The 20630-nt window shown below is 36.9% G+C and overlaps 4 protein-coding genes across 4 annotated transcripts in view; 2 read left to right on the forward strand and 2 right to left on the reverse strand.

Annotated features, from left to right (window-relative positions):
* The window catches only part of LOC134744205 (uncharacterized), a 52525-nt gene extending 48642 nt beyond the window's left edge, over positions 1-3883 (reverse strand). The window contains exon 1 of the mRNA XM_063677924.1: positions 3550-3883. Within this exon, the coding sequence (XP_063533994.1) occupies positions 3550-3723 (174 nt within the window). The 5' untranslated portion in view covers positions 3724-3883. The remainder of the gene's footprint in view (positions 1-3549) is intronic.
* The window catches only part of LOC134744237 (26S proteasome non-ATPase regulatory subunit 12), a 423568-nt gene that overhangs the window by 369056 nt on the left and 33882 nt on the right, over positions 1-20630 (forward strand). The gene's annotated exons all lie outside the window — the stretch shown is intronic.
* Positions 10868-14129, forward strand: LOC134744206 (NADH dehydrogenase [ubiquinone] 1 beta subcomplex subunit 10). Its single transcript, XM_063677925.1, has 4 exons — positions 10868-11058; positions 11126-11261; positions 11758-11897; positions 13930-14129. Exons 1-4 carry the CDS (start codon positions 10956-10958, stop codon positions 14034-14036), a joined length of 486 nt encoding a protein of 161 aa, XP_063533995.1. The 5' UTR covers positions 10868-10955; the 3' UTR covers positions 14037-14129.
* The window catches only part of LOC134744207 (meiosis regulator and mRNA stability factor 1), a 28046-nt gene continuing 23959 nt past the window's right edge, over positions 16544-20630 (reverse strand). The window contains exons 18-21 of the mRNA XM_063677927.1: positions 19750-19917; positions 18678-18835; positions 18104-18203; positions 16544-17526 (exon numbers count right to left, since the gene is read on the reverse strand). Of these exons, the coding sequence (XP_063533997.1) occupies positions 17486-17526; positions 18104-18203; positions 18678-18835; positions 19750-19917 (467 nt within the window). The 3' untranslated portion in view covers positions 16544-17485. The remainder of the gene's footprint in view (positions 17527-18103; positions 18204-18677; positions 18836-19749; positions 19918-20630) is intronic.

Genomic DNA, 20630 nt, shown 5'->3' on the forward strand with positions numbered 1-20630 from the left:
TTATCATACATTTTGACATTGTTCCAAACTTTAAAAACGTGATTACTCAAAATGTTACTAAAGTGACTAGACTAGACATGTTCTTTCCGTGTGCCCTTCAAATAATATTTACTTGAGGGATAAATGGTTGTCATGGCTAGCTTAAGTTGGTAGTTTACATAAGCACATAAGTAATTTGAATTTGATCCAGATCAATGGATAGTCCTAAGGGCGCACAAACGTAACTTCATAATTTTCCCGGTCTCACCAAAGTTGACCTTACCTTCCATTCCACACAGGAAATAGCACATGACAACAACAGCGATTGATAGGACAACAAAGCTCAATGAACCAACAAATTGGATCTCCGCGGGTAGAAAAGCAGAAAGGAGAATAACAAGTCGATTGTCAGTATTCAGCGAAGGGGGTTATTGTGATCAGTTCGTCTTTATGACAGGAAAAGATTATCACGGGTTTCTTTAGTTTAGATAAACGTAGGAGTTGATTTACTGAAAGGATCTACCTACAGCTACAGATGTACAAGTAGCGGAAAGTTTCCTCAAAGTTGGAAAAGTTCTCAATTGTTACCAGAAAATTTAACAAGAAAAAAAAAAGCTTTCTGGAAATGGAAAATTCCGTGCCCTATATAAAAATATGAGAAGATTGCAAAATTACATCATGTTGAAAATTCGTAATTTTCAAAACTTCGAGGGCATGGCACTTTAGCCTACCTAGGTACCTACAACAATAATCATAAATACTCGTAAGTAATATTTATTAAAGCTGAAATCATGAGACAAAGAAAAACTGACCCACATACGGACGTGTATATTTATGAGATTATGAGATAAGTATTTCATGAGATTATTGCGTTATGGTATATTTTATAATGCATTCATTGATTAGTTACGTTTATTTCACGTGAGTATATTACGTTCATGCGATAAAAAATCCGAGGCTTGTTCAATATACATTATGACATACCTACATGATTCAGGAATATTTAAATAGTTGATTGTTAACCAAGGGATGAAAGACACCCACATCTGTCGAGGTAGTTTGGTGCTCGAACGCAGTGAGAGTGCCAGTAGTCCCGAGACTGAAATGGTGCCTTTCACCCGAGTTAAACACTCTACTTTTAATTTCGAATACGAGGAAAGTAAAATACATGTGCATTTAAATAGTATTTCTTGAGCTTATATACTTTCAAATAACAATTTAGGCAAAAGTATCTTTATTTATGGAATGGGGAGTTAATTTTCAAAATGGAAATTGTACAACAAATCCATTAAAAACCAAATTTTTATTGCTTATCTTAAAAAATAAGAAAAAAACGTACTTGGAAAGTAAAATGCTCTAGTGCATAAACGTATCATTTTCTGCACACTTCTTCAAACAACAACGACCTACTTTCAATGAAAAATCAATTTCATTTCTCATGCTCAGAAAGTGGGTCATTGTTGTTCTACAAGGTAAACAGAAATTGATACGTTTCTGCACTAGAGCATTTTACATTCCAAGTACGTTTTTTTATTTTATTTTACGATAAGCAATTAAAATTTGGTCTTAAATGGATTGATTGATTTAAAGTAACACGATTTTCACTCATGATTTTCACGTTCGAAACGTCAGGCCATAAATAAACGTAAGTTTGTACGCGATTAAGTCCCGTGTTAGTTTTAAAATTAAATGGATTTGTTGGACAGTTTCTATTTTGATATTTAACTTCCTATTCCATAAATAACGATAAGTACTTACTTTTACCTAAACTGGTAATTGAAAGTACCTAACTTTAAGAAGTACTATGTAAGTTTACGAGTATACTTAGTCATGTTTTTTTTAATACATGTTTTTTACTTTCCTCGGATTCGAAATAAAAAGTAGTCATTAACTCGGGTGAAAGGCACCATTTCAATCCTTGGTTAACAATCTACTATTTACTATAAAGGGAAGACTTTTTGCGATAACTCAAAAACGGCTTAACTGATCATGTTCGCTATAGTTTTCATTTGATGTCTTTCTTAAGCTCTGTATTTACGATTTTTTTCATATTTTTTGGACCCATGGTTCAAAAGGTAGAGGGGGGGGGATTTTTTTTCTTTCGGAGCGATTATTTCCGAAAATATTAACGTTAACAAAAAATGTTTGTTGAAGAACCCTATTCGTTTTGTATAAGACCTATCCACTGTGGGGTTGAAGCAAAAAAAAATACACCCACACTTTACATGTAGGGGAAGGTACCCTAAAAATTTTTTTTTTATAGATACCTATTACGACTTTGTCGGATTTATTGATTTATATATCCATGCCAAATTGCAGCTTTCTAGCACTAAGGATCACGGATCAAAGCCTCGGACAGACAGACAGACAGACGGACATGGCGAAACTATATATAGGGGTTCCTAGTCCTAAAAATGGGACAACAAAAAAGTTCTAGATAATACGTGCGTTACCGACAATCTTATCTATACTTATAATAACGCAATTTTACCAATAAATATGTTGATTCATTTTTCACGATTTTAATTATACTAATACAGCCAGCTTCAATAGAAGCGGAGGAGACAATGCATCAAAAGTATTTCTTCTGTAATAGTTTTATTCCAGTTACCTGTGTTCCGGACTCTAGAAATACATAATATACCAATAATTAAATTATTAAAATATATAAAATATATAAAAAAACAACGAAAAAGGGCATTCTTACACAGATTGACTAAGCCCCACAGTAAGCTCAAGAAGGCTTGTGTTATGGGTACCTACTCAGATAACGATATATAATTTACAAATACATATATACATAGAAAACACCCAAGACTTAAGAACAAATATCTGTGTTCATCACACAAATAAATGCCCTTACCGGGATTCGAACCCAGGACCATCGGTTTTACATGCAGGGTCACTACCCACTAAGCCAGATCGGTAGTCAAAGATACGTTTAATAATATACTTTTACTCATTGATTTATTAATATTATCCTTGCGACACTGATTGTAATAGAAGAAGTGAGGCAAATGGATACGAAGTTGATGGTAGGTAAATAATGAAATATATAGGTACCTTAATACCTACTCATTTTATTATGAGACAATGACCCAGCCTTTTCACCAATTCTCAGGACGCCAAATTAATCTTTTTAACTATTGTTCGTTTGTTAGTTAGGCTGCCGTTCCATGGGCCAAACATAAACCACCCTGTATATCATTCATGTATGATTAATAATCTTCAATTACACTAACCATAAAATAGTATTAATAGTAAAACAGTACAACAGTATAGCTACTCATTTGAGTGCACTTTTGGTATACCTACCTACTAAACTGATGATAAGGAAAATTGTCCAGTTAAATAAATGTAAATGTAAATTTCTTATCAAAATAAAGCTGATTAGCTCAGTTTTATCACTATTTCGGCTACATTTAACCATAATAAAAAAACTTATTGTTTCGTTATTATCAAACAATATTATCAAAGCACAATGCTGAACCTTTATTTAATATCAAACCACCAAAAAAGCTCTTCACACTTCACAAAATCCGTAAACAATTGAATGTTTTGTAAGCTGACCTGCACGTCGTCGCTATATCGGGACCTGGAAGAGGCGAGTGGCGGGCGCTCCAGTAGCAGCAGTTCCGTAAGCACGATCACTCCGAATACCGCGAAGAACATGATGAAGATGAAGAAGCTTATGTTCGCGCGCTCCTTGGCGCGCGAGGTGGTGGAGCGCGCGCGCCACCGCATCCTGCCACTAGCACGAGACGCGCCCGCCTAGCTCCGCTCCGTGTTGTCACATGAGCAGGTGGCCGTGCTCCGCCTGGCGCCTGCCACGCGCGATGCCGCGCACTGCCGCTTACTAAGTGACAGGACTCTGTTGGACGCGAGTTGCAAGCGTAACGCCGCTTATTTACTAGCATTCACGTGGAGAGCTTTGCTTGTAGATAAGTACTCCGTTTGAAAAAATAAGAAAAAATTGTTGAGGAAAATATTTAAAATACTATACGATTAGTCTCACAGGCAAATTAAAGAGCATTGTAGGTATACGTACGAAACCTAATTTAAGCAGGTCAGTTTCTTGTTAAAATAAACTTAACGAAACTGTTGAACACAGTATGCAACAGACAATGAATTTAAGGATCCTAGTAGGTATACGGAATTGGGCATCTGAGGGATTCTGACTTAAATGAATTAACACTGAATGCCTCCTACTTGTGTTTGAACTATTCGATTTCGTTCGGGTAATAACATAAGATTGTGCTATTCGTGTTGAGCCAGCAACCCCAAGGGACGCCAGTATCCGCGCATGCGCTCGCCGCCGTTCGATGACTGGCCGTAGAGCTTCCCGCGCGAGCTTCACCCCCAACAATATGCGGAATGCCATTATCATCTCAAGTAGGTAATGCGGCCAAAACAACATAAGTAGCTGCTCAATTGCTCATGTTTTGTCTCGTAAGACTCAAAAAATAAGTTAAATTATTAAATTACACTGTTTTTGGAGATGAGTCAATAGATTAAATTAATTTCAACTTTTACACCCGTTTCGATCAGTAAGGTAAGAGGAACGACCTCTGTAGGAGAATAGTTATTAGTTTTACCTATAACGGCTATAACACAATGTTATTAGTTTTTACTATACAAGGGGGCAAAGTTGTCGTTTAATCGCTCGTGCTAATATTGATACCCGAGCAAGCGAAAGATTCCATAACTGAATCACCAGCATAGCGAGTGGTTCGCAAAGTGGAATCTTGAGCGTTGCGAGGGTTTCAAGGCATGAGGGTTAAACACATTTTGCCACCGAGTGAAACACAAGATTTTTCACGACACGACAAATATTTATCATTCAAAATCATAATTTAAAAGTCAATTGTACCAGCCAATAAGGAAACAACTCAAAATTTGCATCAGATTAATTTGCCACACGTGGATAAAATGAAACTTTCTCATCAGTTTTTGAATCAAGCGAGCCTTTACCGATACCGGCTGGTGTGGTGGAAAATAATTGGCCCCTTTTAACACAAATAGTTGTTGAAAACAAACGTCGCCGTCGGTACTAAAAATGGAAATTTTATCAATGTTTCACTGGCTCACATCCTATATGAATACTGTAAACGCCATCCTGTCGCGTCCGAAGGTCTCATACCATCGCAACCGAAGGTATGAGACCTGCCGGACCTGAGAGTGGCGGTTTTTCAAGAGTGGAGTCACCTTTTTATTTAATTAGCTAGACTGTAGTGACCGCTAAGGCGGTTACATAACTAGAACAATTTCGATGTATTTAGGTAATTATTTGTGAGCTTGAGTGGTTTGCCACCCGGCTATTGTTTAAAGCCCTCTTGTCCTCCGATTTTGAGAAATCATTCAGTTTGACGTTCATTTGGTCGATAGTATTAGTCTTGGTGGCTAATAGACGCTCTGATAGGCCGCCGTCCGCAGGGCAGAACCGTCTTCCGAGTGAGTAAAAAAAGAATAATGAGGGAATAATTCCATGGCGCGAAACGTGGGAGTTTTCTTAACCATAAATCCGGTTGTTTTCAGATTGGTCCGTTCCATCTTTAATATTTAAATGGCATCTACCTACGCCCCGCTGCAATTTAATATATTAATGTATTTTGTAGCAACAGATAGTTTTTAAACTGAAATAGATATCAGAAACAGTAAAGAAAAAGTGACCAAGTCCACCGGTGGCCGAGGCGGGAATCGAACCCGCGTCTTCAGCTTACGCGGCTAACGTCCTGACCATAGATTATGCACTAGACCACCCGGCCACGACTAGCTAATTACACACACGACGCACGACGATACGACGCACACCATCACGCACGACGCACACGACACGACGACACGACACGCACACGACACACGACGGGGCAGGACGGGCTAATTTATGTATGTGACTACTTACTTAAAAATACAAATCAAAAAATATTTCATAAAATAAATTGATTTGTTCCCTAGTTGAACAGATAGTTTAGTTAAAAGTTTTGGAAGTTCTGGTGCATAAAAGTAATCCCCTTTGGAATAAGCGGGAGCTTTTTTTACATTTATTTTACCCCTTAAAATACAGCAACGTTACAATTTATCATTTTAATTTAACGTTGTAGCGGAAGCCGCTCGACTCTAATTTCAAAGGAATACCGCAAATCGATGTACAGGTTAGCCGTTTGGCACACGCATACTAGAGGTAGAAACAAAATTTTTGACCCGCAGTTCCTAAAAAAATTTCGCTTTCCAAAACCTATATCGAGTGTGGTATCATACGAAAGGGCTTTTTGAGGCGATTCTAAAAATATATCACATCATTACATTTCGGGCATTTCTTTTTAATTAAAACAAAAAGAATTTTCGAAACATACCAAGTTTGGGGTCCTCCAGACACGATATGGCTGATTTTTTTTTGTACAATATACCACAAATATTGTACAAAAAAAAATCCTCATGTCTAACTCCAAGAAAGCAATTTTGAAAATAATATCATTAACATTTTTTTTTTATTTAAAAACTGTAATAAATGTCATATATTAAAGAAAAAGTGACGAAGCCCTCCAGTGGTGAAGGCCGGATTCGAACCGGCGTCTTTAGCTATCGCGGCTAACGCCATGAATCCCTAGGCCACCCCGCCACGGCGGTGCCCGTCCGAATTTCTCGACTATATGCCATCTTAGTAAGACTAGGCGTCTTTGACCAGCTCTAAGGGCAAGCAGTGCGCGCTTGCACCTCCAACACGAACTCCTTACGGATTTACGTTGTAGCGAGAGAGACTGGTGCTGCCATCTATGAACAAGTTTTTTTTTTAATTTTTAATTTTACAAAGTGACACAGTTCTACTTCAATACCTATTTCACGAGACTTATGGAACTATACTGCAGATACGGTACATATTAATCATAAAATGATACGTAATATCCATATATCGAACGGGAAATACCTCTTTAACCCTTTAACTGTGCCTTTCATCAGTTGGTATAGTTTGTTTAGTATTTGACACAAAATATCAAGATTGTATCCTTCAGATACGATATACCCTATCGATTTTTCTTTGTACAATATACCACAAATGATACGTAATATCTTGATATCGAACCCCAAGAAAGCAATTTTGAAAATAATATCTAACATTTTTTTTTTTTTTTACAAACTGACACAGTTCTACTTCAATACCTATTTCACGAGACTTATGGAACTATACTGCAGATACGGTACATATTAATCATAAAATGATACGTAATATCCATATATCGAATGGGAAATACCTCTTTAACCCTTTAACTGCTCCTTTTCATCGGTTGGTATAGTTTGTTGTTTTTGACACAAAATATCAAGATTGTATCAGCCATATCGTGTCCGGAGGTACTTTGGTATGTTTCGAAAATTCTTAATTACCACTCCCAGCGAATTTTTTTTAGGAACTGCGGGACAAAAGTTTTGTATTGGTCTCTAGTATGTGTGAGCCAAACGGCTAACCTGTACATCGATTTGCGGTATTTTTATACGAACGGGTTAGATTATTGAAAATAGTCCTCCGCGCATCAGTTTTGGAATGCGCGCGCGGAATCAAAAGAAAGTAGGTGTACGTAACATGCGATTTTTTTTAGTATTTAAAAAAAATTATAATAAGCATGGTGTATTTCAAACATTTCAAAAATTTATTCCCGTTACAAAATTATCTTTAAAATTAATATTTCAAACAAGTTAGGCAATTGTATAGATACCTAACCTAACCTACTTAAAAATATTCTCAAACTTTTGTCTTCACGGTAAATAAACTTAAAAACAAAATGTTGAAATAATTGACGTAAAAATATTTCGCTTCGTGGAGCTCTTCTTATATACAGACTTGACACGGCATAAAAGTTTGGCAAATTGGCCCCCTTTCGAGTGAGGAAGTGAGGAAAAACTACAAAGTGCAAAAATACCTACCAACATACAAAAAATAATGAACCATAAACTATATTAAGTTTTTAGTTAAAGTTTATAGTTTATGGTTCATTATTTTTTCTATGTGGGTATTTTTGCACTTTGTACTTAGATTTTCCTCAGTCACCCGTTGACCACGAACGCTGTAAAGGGTTCGAAACGTCGGGATGTATTATAAATTCAATATACGCGATATAATCCGGATTCATAGTTTTATTTAAAAAAAAAATAACCGACTTGTCTGACGAACGAAATAAGTTGCAATGGAAAGTATACAACTTGTACAACATGAATCAATTAGGTTGCCTATCTTTTTTCGGTGACTATTATGTGGTTGCCGTGTGTTAGGTGAGTTTATGTCGATAATTGCACTCATCTGTCTGACGCTTGAATTATATAGTCTGTTCGGAAAGAGAAGTCATGGAATGTATTGGTGCCCATACATTCCACGACTCTTCTATTACCGCATAGAGTCTATCAAAATGATGATAATTTTATTGTGAATACAGTGGTATAGGGTTGCTAGTGAAAATCCGGTCACAAATTTAATAAGTGTTGCCAGGCTTTTGCCAGCATTTTGAACTAAAATCGTACCACAACTGCCTATTTCGAGACAAAATACCTTCGCAAAATATCCTCTCTTCTTTATGCCGGCTGAACTCGCGGGTGGTATACTTGTATACTCTCTTTTGCAAATTTAATGAGAAAAAAGTTCACTCCATATAACTGGTCATGAGGGGTGGGGGGAAATGTCCGAACGGGATAGTCTTATTATCTTTCAGTAGGAGTAGCAGAGAAAGCGCTGTTATTGTTTGTCCTTGTCACAGTCTCACTTTTTCTTTATTCCCCACCGTAAATTTAGTATGGTTTATTGCGTATGTTTTGTCCCTCACGGGCGCACGCGTATAGCTGATCTATGTAATGCTAGGTCTATGGTTCACACTAATGAAATGTTGGCAAAATATGAAAATTCCTTAACTTTGACAGGAAAACTTAAACCATCGCCAAAACTTGATTGTTTTGCCAACAAAGAACGGATGAAATAGCGCAAGCAATATTCAGTCTGGGAATGTTGAGTCTATGTTGAGTCGAGGTTGAGTCGGTCGACTCACGGTCTAACTCGCGGATGCAAGTTATGCTAGCCGTGCTGGGAAAAATTACACTGGCACAACAACTTTGTCAATAAAATAAAGACTTGGCTTAAAGGACTCACATCCTGGCCATAATTGTTAAAAAAAATAGAAAAAGGCGGTAAATAAAAAAAAATTGGCCCGAAGAGTTGACTTCCCATAGAAAATTTTAATTTCGCGCCTTTTTCTACTGACAAAGTGACATTTTATAGTCTGTCAAGCCATTTCCGTCAGTAGAAAAAAGCGCCAAATTTACAAAAAAAAATTGTCGCGAAGTGTTATCGTCCCATAGAATTTCGAGACTTTTTCTACTGACAGTTGTTTGATAGACTATAGTTTGTGAAAGGACTGTCTCATTTCAAACATAGACAAAGAGAATCATACTATCTTTGTCTTAATACTCTTAATACACTAGTAAAGCCTGATCAGGAATATATGATCATTGTCAAGAGGGCGTTATTATTCTCATTTATATGGCAACAGTTCAGTATAGTCTGAACAATGTCTATTTATTAATCTGTGACAATGTGGATCTGCAACTCGTTTGACTTACATCTACTTTTATTCACCGTAATCAAAATCAGAACCCATTTATTTGGTATCTTCACTTTTTTTTATAGTCGGTACTTTTTTGCCGTTATAATTCATGTATTTTCTTACGTATCACACATAGGTCAAAATCGTCTAATAGGGGATATTACTGCAATGTTCTGGCACCAGAGTGCAGGACTAGCCTTTTTAGTAAACCATAGAGTAACTTATACATGCTTATAACTTTTAACAGGTTTTTGACAAGTTTTCAGAGATAATAAAATATGACATTGATGCACCAAGGCGGTTTGTATACAGAGGATCTACCGGGAAACGGGAATCCGAAATTTCGCTATCTGCCTCTTTATCGCTCGAATATGCAAGAGTAACGGAGATGTTAGATAAAGAAATTTTCTTGTTTCACAATAGTTTCAGATTGTGGTAGCGCCCTGGCGTAGAGTTTCGCGTAATATTCCCTATTGCATCTTCTTTTTTATTTTTGGTTTGCATAAAACCTCAGGAGGTACAACCTTCTCTCGTAATCCGCGTAATCGATGCCTCCGATTTACCTAGAAAATTATATAAATTTACATATATTTAATTTAGTCGTAACATACCAAATGGTGTGACTACTATTAGCCACACCATCAGCTCAGCTCAGCTCTATAGCTGAAAAAATATTTCGTCTATCATGTTACTCCATTCAAGGGAAGAGGCCTACATTCAAGATTGCATTGGATCACATTGGTCATGTTACTAGGTATATATTCCGTAACCTTACATAGGTTCTGCTACATTGTCAATTAACAAGATTGATCGTCTCCACAGCCCATAGTAAATATTATTCAAACTCAAATTCACTGTGTTTCCTCGCTTGTATAACATAACACTACAATAACTAAGTCGTAATAACCAGACTATAATGATATTTTGATTTGTTTACCTGTCAGCTCTGATGTTAAGTTGGAAATGTTTCCTAGTGAAATAGTTTAATTTCCCGAACTATTCTTTTCCAGCAGTTTATTATTTACATTTCAAGTAAACCGCCACAATAACACTGACAACAGTGACAACCTATCATTAAAATTATTGCCAGTGTAAGAAATTAGTTCCAATGAAATTCAACAACATGGCGCATGATCATATATTTCTGGTCAGGCTTTACTATAATATCACCCAAACATCACCCAAAAGAAAAGTAAGTATAATTTTTGTTTTGTTCTTATTTACTGACAATTTGGTTTGACCAACCTATAACTGTCATGCCGTTCTAATCTATATTAATGACTATCATGTTAGTTTCCGAACAACCCCTCTGAATTCAAACGTCAATGTCAAAATAATCGAACTTCTTTCATTTTCCATCGATTACTTATTTCATTTTACATAAATACAACGAAAATGACCGCAGGGGACACGAAAGTACCAGGAGAAGATAATGCTTTCAAGGCGTTTATGAGCGCACTTTATAAAACGGTTGATGCACCAGTAACATGGTTCCGAGGTATTATATTTTGAGCACTAAATGTTAGTTATGTAAGTGTTTGGGGTTAAAAATTGTTTTGCTTCAGAGTCGATCGTGGAGCCCAACCAGCAGAAGTACCCGTGGTACCACCAGAATTATCGCCGAGTACCGACTATCGATGAGTGCTACTCTGACGACGTAGTGTGTGACTTCGAGGCGAACGCGCAATTCAAACGCGATAGGTTAGTTTTTACAAAATTATTTAGGGGGTAATTTTCTAGTAAGCATTGTAAAATGTAATAAGTATTTTGAAGTTAATTAAAAAATAAGTAATTTTTTCTGACAAAATTTGTTTGTAAAACGTAAACAAGACAGAAGTAAACAATAGGTGATCTTATTGCTCCTGAATTATCTCTTCTGGACAACCTTGGGTCAGGAAGAAGAGAGGAGATTGATGGTCTACAGTTTTAATTATTATTAAATTTACGATACAGCGGGGAAATGCCGCCAGCATCCTTGGTACAATGCCTCAAGGGCCTATTTTAGATTTAAGCTAGTTATTAATTTCATTTACGTAATACCACTGTATATATCTTGTATGTAAATAAAGTGATTATTACTTAATTATTTAAATTAAGCTTGTTGATGATATCAAAATAATCATTAAAAAAGATAATTTATCAATAAACTGTAGATAAGCATGCAGTATTTAAACCAGTCTTGTTATATTTATTTCAGAGCTGTAGACTCTGAAATCCTGTCCATCCTCCGCCAACGTTATGAAGAATGTATGCTGTATGAGACTCCAGACCACCTGACTGTTTGCAAATCTCTGTGGGACAAGTACAAGGATGCCGAGGAAGCCTGGTTTATTAAATGTAAGTGCCATTTACTGTGCTAAGTGCTACATCAGCAGCACAAACATTAACCTTTGCGATACTGTGTCAAACACAAAAGCTGTCATCCAGACGCCACGTCAGCCAAGCGTCAAAACTGAAATTGTATATGCATGTAAGTCTATGTTGCTCTGTGGTCTATGACCGATTAATCGGTCTTTGGCGTTGTACACACGGTGCATATATATCGGTCATTGGCTTCCAAATGGTTATATAATTTCAACAATCCCGCCAACCTTATCTTTTGCTCGGCAATGATTTTATTTCTACTAGTAGGTTATAAATAAGCCCTTATGGCTTCAGAATAATATATCTCTGGGCAATGGGGTTGGCAAGTCGGCAACTGTCAAAGGTTTGCATAGATGGCGCCATCATAGCGTGTCCCTTTTTCTATGAGATTTGGAGGGCATAAAATTCTATTAAAAAAACAAAAATTTGATACAATTCTAGGGTTTGACAGGGCAAGCTATGCTGGCGCCATCTGCTAAATACTTCGACCGGCCAACCCTATTTTATTGAATAAAATTCAATAATCTGCAAAAGACAGACTTGATGCCAAATCGTATTCTCTGTCAATCAACCATGAGGTCAATCAGACGAGGCCTTATTACAAAGGCGTAAGGTGCAAAAGTGTAAACACATGTTTGACGTTGACTGTACAAATTGTGTAAACCCCAAAATTAAGTATATGGGTTAGTTAGAAATATGAATAATAATAATATTCCTTTAGTACTGTTTGGCAACTAAAAATTGGTAACCAGCTTCGAAACGGGAAAGAAATACCAATTCGTAACTGGCTTCAATTTGGGACTTGGACGATTTGTAACCACGTTTGGTAACCGGCTACGATACAGGAGAAATTAATCCCGGGTAACTGTTTACAAAATTAGCCACGGTTGTTGGAGTAAGCTCAAGTTCGTCAGACTGTCTCTTTTCAAAAAAACATTTCCTTCACAACTTAACTATGTCTGGGCGGTTTGCCCTTGGGTCATTTGAAGCTACCTAACGAACCTAACCTACCCACCTATTGATTTAATGTAATTTTGGATTTACGGTACGGTACCACTCTGGCACAGATTAATAAATAGTTACTGCGTAACAGATACATCATTTCCATACAAAAGCGAAAATACCTACGCTATAATAGCCTGAAAAATCTTAATAATAATACCTGCTGCTCAGGATGAGAAGAAATGTACCATAAGTACGCGCACAAAGAGTCGAGACTGTGTTGCCCGCCGTGCGAGTCACGTGCCAACGCGTCATCGTAAGAATGCGCTAGGGTTGTACTGTACATATGATGATTATTGTAATAAAACGAATGTTGCGAATCAACCATATTTTTTATTAGTCAATCAAATATTTAAAAACAACACTGAAAAATACTCCTTAATTTACGATTTACCTACTTATGTTCAAAGAAATAAATGGTGACAAAATTCATAAAGATTAGATTTAAAATACTACTCACCTTTTTTCGTCTCTCGGCAATGAAAAAAAACGACACATTTTCCTTTGTTTTTTGACTTTTACACCCATCTAGTGCACAATAATTACGTGGTTTCGGCATTTCGAAGCGTAGGCGCGGGCACATACGGTGCGAGCGCTCAGGCGGACGTTCGGCGGCCCTGTCGGTTGTATCGTCGACGATACGCCGAGCGGTAGGCATGTAGCGCGTGGCCTTGAGCGAGTGACGGAGGCCAGACTGGCCCAATTCGTAACTAAGTACATACAGGGAATTTTAGATTCCTGTTTTGTAGCTAGTTACCAAACGGTAACCAGCGTCACAGTATTACAATTATTATTCCCTACGGTAGCGCAACGCCTTTGATGTCGCGCGATGCGTAACCCAATACGTAACCGGCTTCAGACTGGGAATCTTGATTCCTATTCTGTAGCTGGTTTGTCCCTTTCCATCATACCAATACGTCGGAAAGGGACAAACGATTATTAGCGGCTTGTCAACTTTAGTAGACGTTTATGAATAAGGGGGTTAATGTTTTTTTTTTCGTAGATGGCGACCTTGGAGGATACGCAGATGCCAGGAAATGTTACATGAAACAAAAACATCGTATGATTTGGGAGAAGCGCAATGGTCCCCTGTCGGACCAAACTAAGTAAATGAAATTATCAGCATTTCTGATTAGTTTCCTGTACATGTTATAATGTAATATAGACATTGGTCTGCTATATTAAATCAAAGTTTAGTATTTACATCCAGTATTATTTCTGTATTTATTAAATAGCACATAGCAACATTTTTCCTTGTGTCCAAAATATGTGCCGGGATTCGAACCCAGGACCATCACCCACATTGGTTTCTTAAGTATGGTGTCTAGGTGATGTCATGTGAGAATCACAGAAAAAAAAAATCTAGTAAATAAAAAAACAAGATTCTAGTTATTATAAAAATATCATTTATTTTCCAACACTACATTCATTTTTCCATGCAATACTAACAACATACTACATCCAAACACTGATATTTCACTATTGGTGACAAATCAATGAGCGGAAAACACGAATTAGTGTTCACTACAGTACACAGAGAAAATAAAGATTATATCTTATTAATTACCCTCTTACTGTACTTTCAAATACTTAAATCTATAAACCTTAGTGTTATAATTGTAAAACTTTGATATTGGTCACATAAGAGTAAAAACAACATTATCTTAAAACGCTACAGTCTTAAGTAAATTCAAAATAAAAACATCTATGAAACAATATTTCAAGACTTATTATAAATTACAAGGACAAGGGGCCACCGCAAACTTCGAAAATCAAAATTTATGTATCTCCATTCTGTCGCTCCAATAATGCAAAAGAGATAGAGACAGACGATTACGACTTTTGATGTTCGCGGTGGCCCCTTAGTATCACTTCACTCGAAATGCGAACTGGCAGTGATGAAAATCGTAACCCATATAATTCCATATTATATTGCGATCCGCAGTCGGCGTAAGGCCCGCCTTACTGACGCGGATCTCGGGCGGGTTATTAGTGGTGCGTTTTAAACGCTTGATTACTCTGACCGCGAAATTATTAGCTTATTAGAGATGTTATAAGAAAAAAAGACTGCATTATATGGATGTCTTTAGGTAATTGATCGCTCTGCTGCCTAAGGAATCGAGCGTTATAAACTCTACAAGAATAACTCGGACCCGCTCGCCGACATTCCACATCGATACCTAGGACCGGACCGGCGTTATATAATCATGTACGACTCCTAAATAAATTTATGCTACGCTTTGTACCAATTTTTGCGCGTGATTAAACATATGTACACTATATACATAAATAAATCGAGTTCACCTAGCAATATGCAGCTCATGATTCTTAACGCATATATTTATGTACTAAAATGATAGGATTAATTTCGATACCAGTTGCGCCCTTGATATAATACTAATGAAATATCACAGTAGTAAGTGTTGCACATAGGTTAAATACACTATTTACAAAACTAACATATCCATACACACGGCTAAAGACTACACGATGAAACCCGGCCACGCATGATGTGGTAAATCTTTTAAATGAATGTACATATATTCAAACAGCACTTTTCCCTTAATAATTTGTGGTTATCAAACTACATAATAAAATTAGAATCAAAATATAAAGTTAGGTTGTCTGTGACTGAGCGTTATATACTCCACAGTACCTATATATTTTTGTCCACGCTCTTCTGAGTCTTTACCAAATTTTCCAGTTATAATATTTTATTATTTTTAATTATATAAACCAAATTATACCTTATTACATTATCTTTTCACAATACCTAACATTTTTCTGATTGTGTTCAGATTGAGATAGTTCCGAGGTGTTTTAACTTTGGTGAATTTGACTTTATGACTTATGACAAAAAATGCCTTCGCAAAATGCATTCGGTAAAAAGATATACCAGATCATGCACGGCCGGGTTTCATCGTGAACAGTCTTTATTATACAGAGAATATATTAAGTATTTGTTGCGCTTCGAACGCGTGCTGCAAACCATCTAAAAAACGCGCCATAAAAAACCCTCATAAATGCATTGTGCCACGACAGACCTTTTTAGCATATACCGGAATGCCGCGGTCATCGCACACTACCTTATCAGTCCAACACATCTTGACAATGTAAGATACACACTTACATAGAAAATATATTTGTACCCTAATTATCAATGTGGAACTGCGAGCAGCAGGCGACATAGACAAACAAAACTGCGCGAAATACAAGAACCTAAGTATTCTACCAGGTCGGAACAGATGCATACAACCGTCTATGAGTCAACTCCAGCAACAACAGCTTCAATGATATCCAGTTGTTTCTAAACATACTATTAATAGTCATAGTTTAATTATCCCAGAGCGAGCACGATTTTTCTTTTGTCAGAGAATATGTATTTATATGTGTTATCACTTAAATATACAAAAAAATCGTAAAAAATTTGCACATCTATAATTGACTCTTAACATTGTAGCTAAAAACGACCACAATTCGGTCGTTGTTATAAATGTAAACCTGGCATATCGCGATGTAAAATTTTATATCTCAAGAATTTAGTAAAATAGTTGTCTAAAAATTACAGGACTTTGAAACAGTGATATTTTCTATAACCGACGAAGTAAAACAATTAAGACTGTACAGTAACAATTCTTAATACATTTCAATAAACAGGTAAGGCCTAATTATAGCGATTTGATGGAGATCATGTAAAAGGATAAAATTCTTACGACGAAACAAACATACAGTAATAATATTGTACTTTATAAGAACATTCGGAAAATGTTATTTACACTTTTTAATATTATAAATAATAATTACATTCAATCGTATACCTACTAATATTTGAGCTTGACTTACACCTCTTAGACAATAATTATTGATATTTCAAAATGGAAAAACGAACGTAGTTACTTCTAATTTGCGTTAACTATTAAAATCAGACGTACAGACAAATCGATCAAGATAATAAATGAAGATTGTTCAGAGTAAAATGCATGAAATATCAATAATAATTAGGCCTGTTCTAGTCTTCCAAACCTAAAATAAAAAATGTCAAATGTTAAAAAGATTAATACTTCACATTCATTAATCGGTGCATCATTATTAATGAACAGACCAAACCTAATTCCATGTACCGCTGATTAAGGACGATCAATACATTAATAGTAAATACTCGAAACATACTATAATATAAACGAGAAATACTTTTTGTCAATAAAGTAAAACTGGGGAGAACTAAATATAGACTATACACAATTCTTAAATAATTTTAATATAACATTCGAGATACACACTGATTTCATTTTGATCAGGGTGCAAATTGTATGCATTGTAACATTTTCCGAATGTGTTGAAATATCTTATCCTTAATAAACACACAAAAATATACGATCTAGAACATTATTGTTATAGACATCACATTTTTAGGACACTTGAATTAGTCTAGATGATAAAATTCGTTGCAACCCTGGATACAATCCTGATATAGCTGGGGTGACGTTGGAACGCATGCAATTTTTACGAGATAAAAATTGGAAGGAATGTATCACCTTGCTGGAGCGGCCGCGAACAGCCTATTGCATGGCGTCGAACTGCGCCGCCAGGCGGATGCGGCCTGCGGAGGAGAACGGGGTGTTGCAACCAGAAATCACAATCAACCATTCATTACGAGACTTCTGGAAGAGGTTCTATGTTCCAGTTTTTTTTTTTAGGTCAATCAAATTAGATCCAAAAATAGCGTTTTGAAGAGTTAATTCCCAGTTAGCTGAAAATCGTTTTAATACTTCCATTTGGTCCTAAATCCGTGCATAAATTGTTCAGAACTACAAGGCTGATTTTGCAGTTTGTTATGGAACAATAAAATTGTAACTAAATAATCACTCGTAAAAACACATAAGTACATAGGTACATACATGCCAAATCTTGGTCTGCCATTTGGCTCCTTGATGGTTAAAGAACAAAATTATGGGGAACAATATAAACGAAGAAAAAAAATATGGCGAAAAAAATTTGCAAGATTTTTTTCATAAAATTTTCGTTAATACTTTAAACTTAAAGCGGGAAACTGATTTATTACTTATGCCTGTAAGGTATCAAAACGATTTTGTTATATTATGTATGATTAAAGTAACATTGCAATGCGCCTATCGCTCGTTTTATGCGACCTGCAGTTTCTAAGAGATAATACATACGTTTGCTCTCGTGCACGAGCAGCGCCGTGGGCGCGGGCAGCGCGCTGGCGGGCGGCGAGCACCACAGGCTCGTCTTCGGCGACTCGAACACGCGGGAACCCTGCAACAGACACACATGCTATATCGCCCCGATATTTTATTCATATAGGTACCGTAAGGGCATGGTATAAAGACCGGTTTTTTGTTGCGGTTTAAAGCTAACATTAAACTACAACGGTATAGCTTGTACATCAGAGCAAGCTTCAATTAGCTTGTCTCATCTGTCATTTTGACATATATATTTGTGAGAAAGGGATAAAAGATAAATTATCTAATTGAGGCTGCTAAATTTTTATGCATAAAGGGTTAGTCATTCTGGCATTAGCCATTAGAATTCGTCCAAGTTGACGTACTCGATTCAGCTCGAGCAGTGAAGTGAGAAGTATCTTTTCAAGTCATTATTTTTGTATGTTTTTCATAGATAAATAAGCCCTTTTGAAATAAATTCTCATTAGTATTCTGAGCGAAGCGTGGGAATCAACTGTTTGTTCCCGAACCCGAGAGCTATCGAGAGAGCAAATCTAAATATAAGTACCTTTTGTCCCGGCGGCGTGTCGTGAACAGAGTAGTCCTCGTGCCTCTGGGAGCCCAGACAGCGCGGCGCCGCCACGCCGGCGCTCAGCGCCCAGCGAGCGCCCGCCTCCACGAACACCTCGCGGTAGTGCCGCAGGAAATCCACCACCGACTCGAAGCCTGCCACACCACAGGTCAAATTAATATTGTACTTTATCTTTTTTTGTTTAGGAATGTTCTATTTTTAAATGATGGAACTTAAGACGAAAGTGGGGGAGCGTGAAATCGCCTTTTCATACAAACGTAGTCCTCATTTTCCTCTCTGGATATTAACATAACTGATTTTTTTACACGATTGGTTGTATATCAACCACAGCCATGCCCCTACGTTTAATTTTTATCGAATTTTTAATTATTATAAGAGAGGAGCATCAAAAAATTTGTATGAAATCTGTTTTTCGCTTTTAATTTTTACAATAGTCAAAAAATCTAAAAAAATATAGCTATACATCAAACTATGCAAAAATATTTTCCATTATGTCAATATATAAAGAGGAAAATTAGAACTACGTTTGTATGGAGAAGGTGCAGTCCCCTTTCCTCTTAACGCGAATAGTTAACAGAAACATCGCCGTCACGCGGCTCGGGCCAGACGGTTCGTAGATCGAGCTGTTTTGTGCCGCGATTTTCTTGTAAAGCAGTTCATTCCATCGCGCCTCTAAAACACTGCTGTGTATTTAGTTTGTATGTATGTAGTCTTTATTGTACAGAGCACAAAAACACAAATATGGCATAGGATAGGCAGTGCAAAGGCGAACTTATCCCTTTAAGGGATCTCTTCCAGTTAACCTTTGAGTAGATGATAATTGATGAAAATTTTAGTCATGCACTAGCGACCCTCCCCGGCTTTGCATGGGTTAACAAATTATACACCTAAACCTTCCTCAAGAATCACTATTGATAGGTGAAAACCGCATGAAAATCCGTTAAGCAGTTTTTGATTTAATCGCGAACATACAAACAGACCAACGCGGCCTGGGAATTTGTTTTATAAGGTGTAGTGATTATGTCTTAAGTAATTCAAAAGAACTCACCCAAATCCGCGCACGGGAACAGCGGTTCGAAGCGACTGGTGTATTCGCCGAACACGTCCATGGCGGGCATGGGCTCGGGCCGGTCGGCGAGGATCTGCGCCACGCGCCACACCACGCGCCACGCCGGCGTGAGCTGCACGCAACGCGCGTCAGCCAATATTACTCCAGCTAGGACAATGACAATAGTAAATAGCATTCAAAAATGCAGCCATAGTAAACATTTTTCTAAACATCTACAGGGAGCGTGCGTAACCTATATGGGTCAAGAGGTACACTACATAATTCCGTAAATTTTTATTCCGAATATTAGAATGTCCAATTTTATCATTCCGATTTTTAAATGCTCGACCCGTCAAAATTCCGACTGTCGTAATTACGAATGATGAAAATCACGAAAACCCAAAAAGTTGAATTTATGAATTCCGAACCACATAATTCCGATTATAACAGTTCCGACAGTGACAAACACCGAATTTAACATTTACGATTTTCATAATCACATTCTGAATTGCCCTTATTGACGTGATTCCTATTTTAAATATCCCAATTTTTTTATTTCCGAACAACGATATTCCGAATATATTGTTAAAGTTCGTTTTTTTTTAGGGTCGCAGTTCTAACCAAACCTAATCCACTTTTCTGGCAACAGTTCGTTTTCTTTGGGGTCGCAGTTCTAACCTAACCTAACCAGTTGTAACCTAACGTAACCCACTTCTAGCAACAGGTTGTTTTCTTAAGGGTTGCAGTTCTAACCTAACTCAATTCTGGCAACAGTTCGGGTTCGCAAGGTCGCACAGTTCTGACTAATTTCTTTATGCCGATTTTTTATGCCAAAAATATTTTTTGCCGAATTTAACATGATGCGGCACGACAGACACCCG

This window comes from Cydia strobilella, chromosome 9 (assembly GCF_947568885.1).
Source record: "Cydia strobilella chromosome 9, ilCydStro3.1, whole genome shotgun sequence".
NCBI classification, from domain to species: domain Eukaryota; kingdom Metazoa; phylum Arthropoda; class Insecta; order Lepidoptera; family Tortricidae; genus Cydia; species Cydia strobilella.

Coding starts and splice junctions, on each gene's coding strand:
- LOC134744206 (XM_063677925.1), top strand. CDS start 10,956: ATGACCGCAGGGGACACGAAAGTACCAGGAGAAGATAATGCTTTCAAG. Junction 11,262..11,757: donor GCGCAATTCAAACGCGATAG/GTTAGTTTTTAC, acceptor TATTTATTTCAG/AGCTGTAGACTCTGAAATCC. Junction 11,898..13,929: donor GGAAGCCTGGTTTATTAAAT/GTAAGTGCCATT, acceptor TTTTTTTCGTAG/ATGGCGACCTTGGAGGATAC.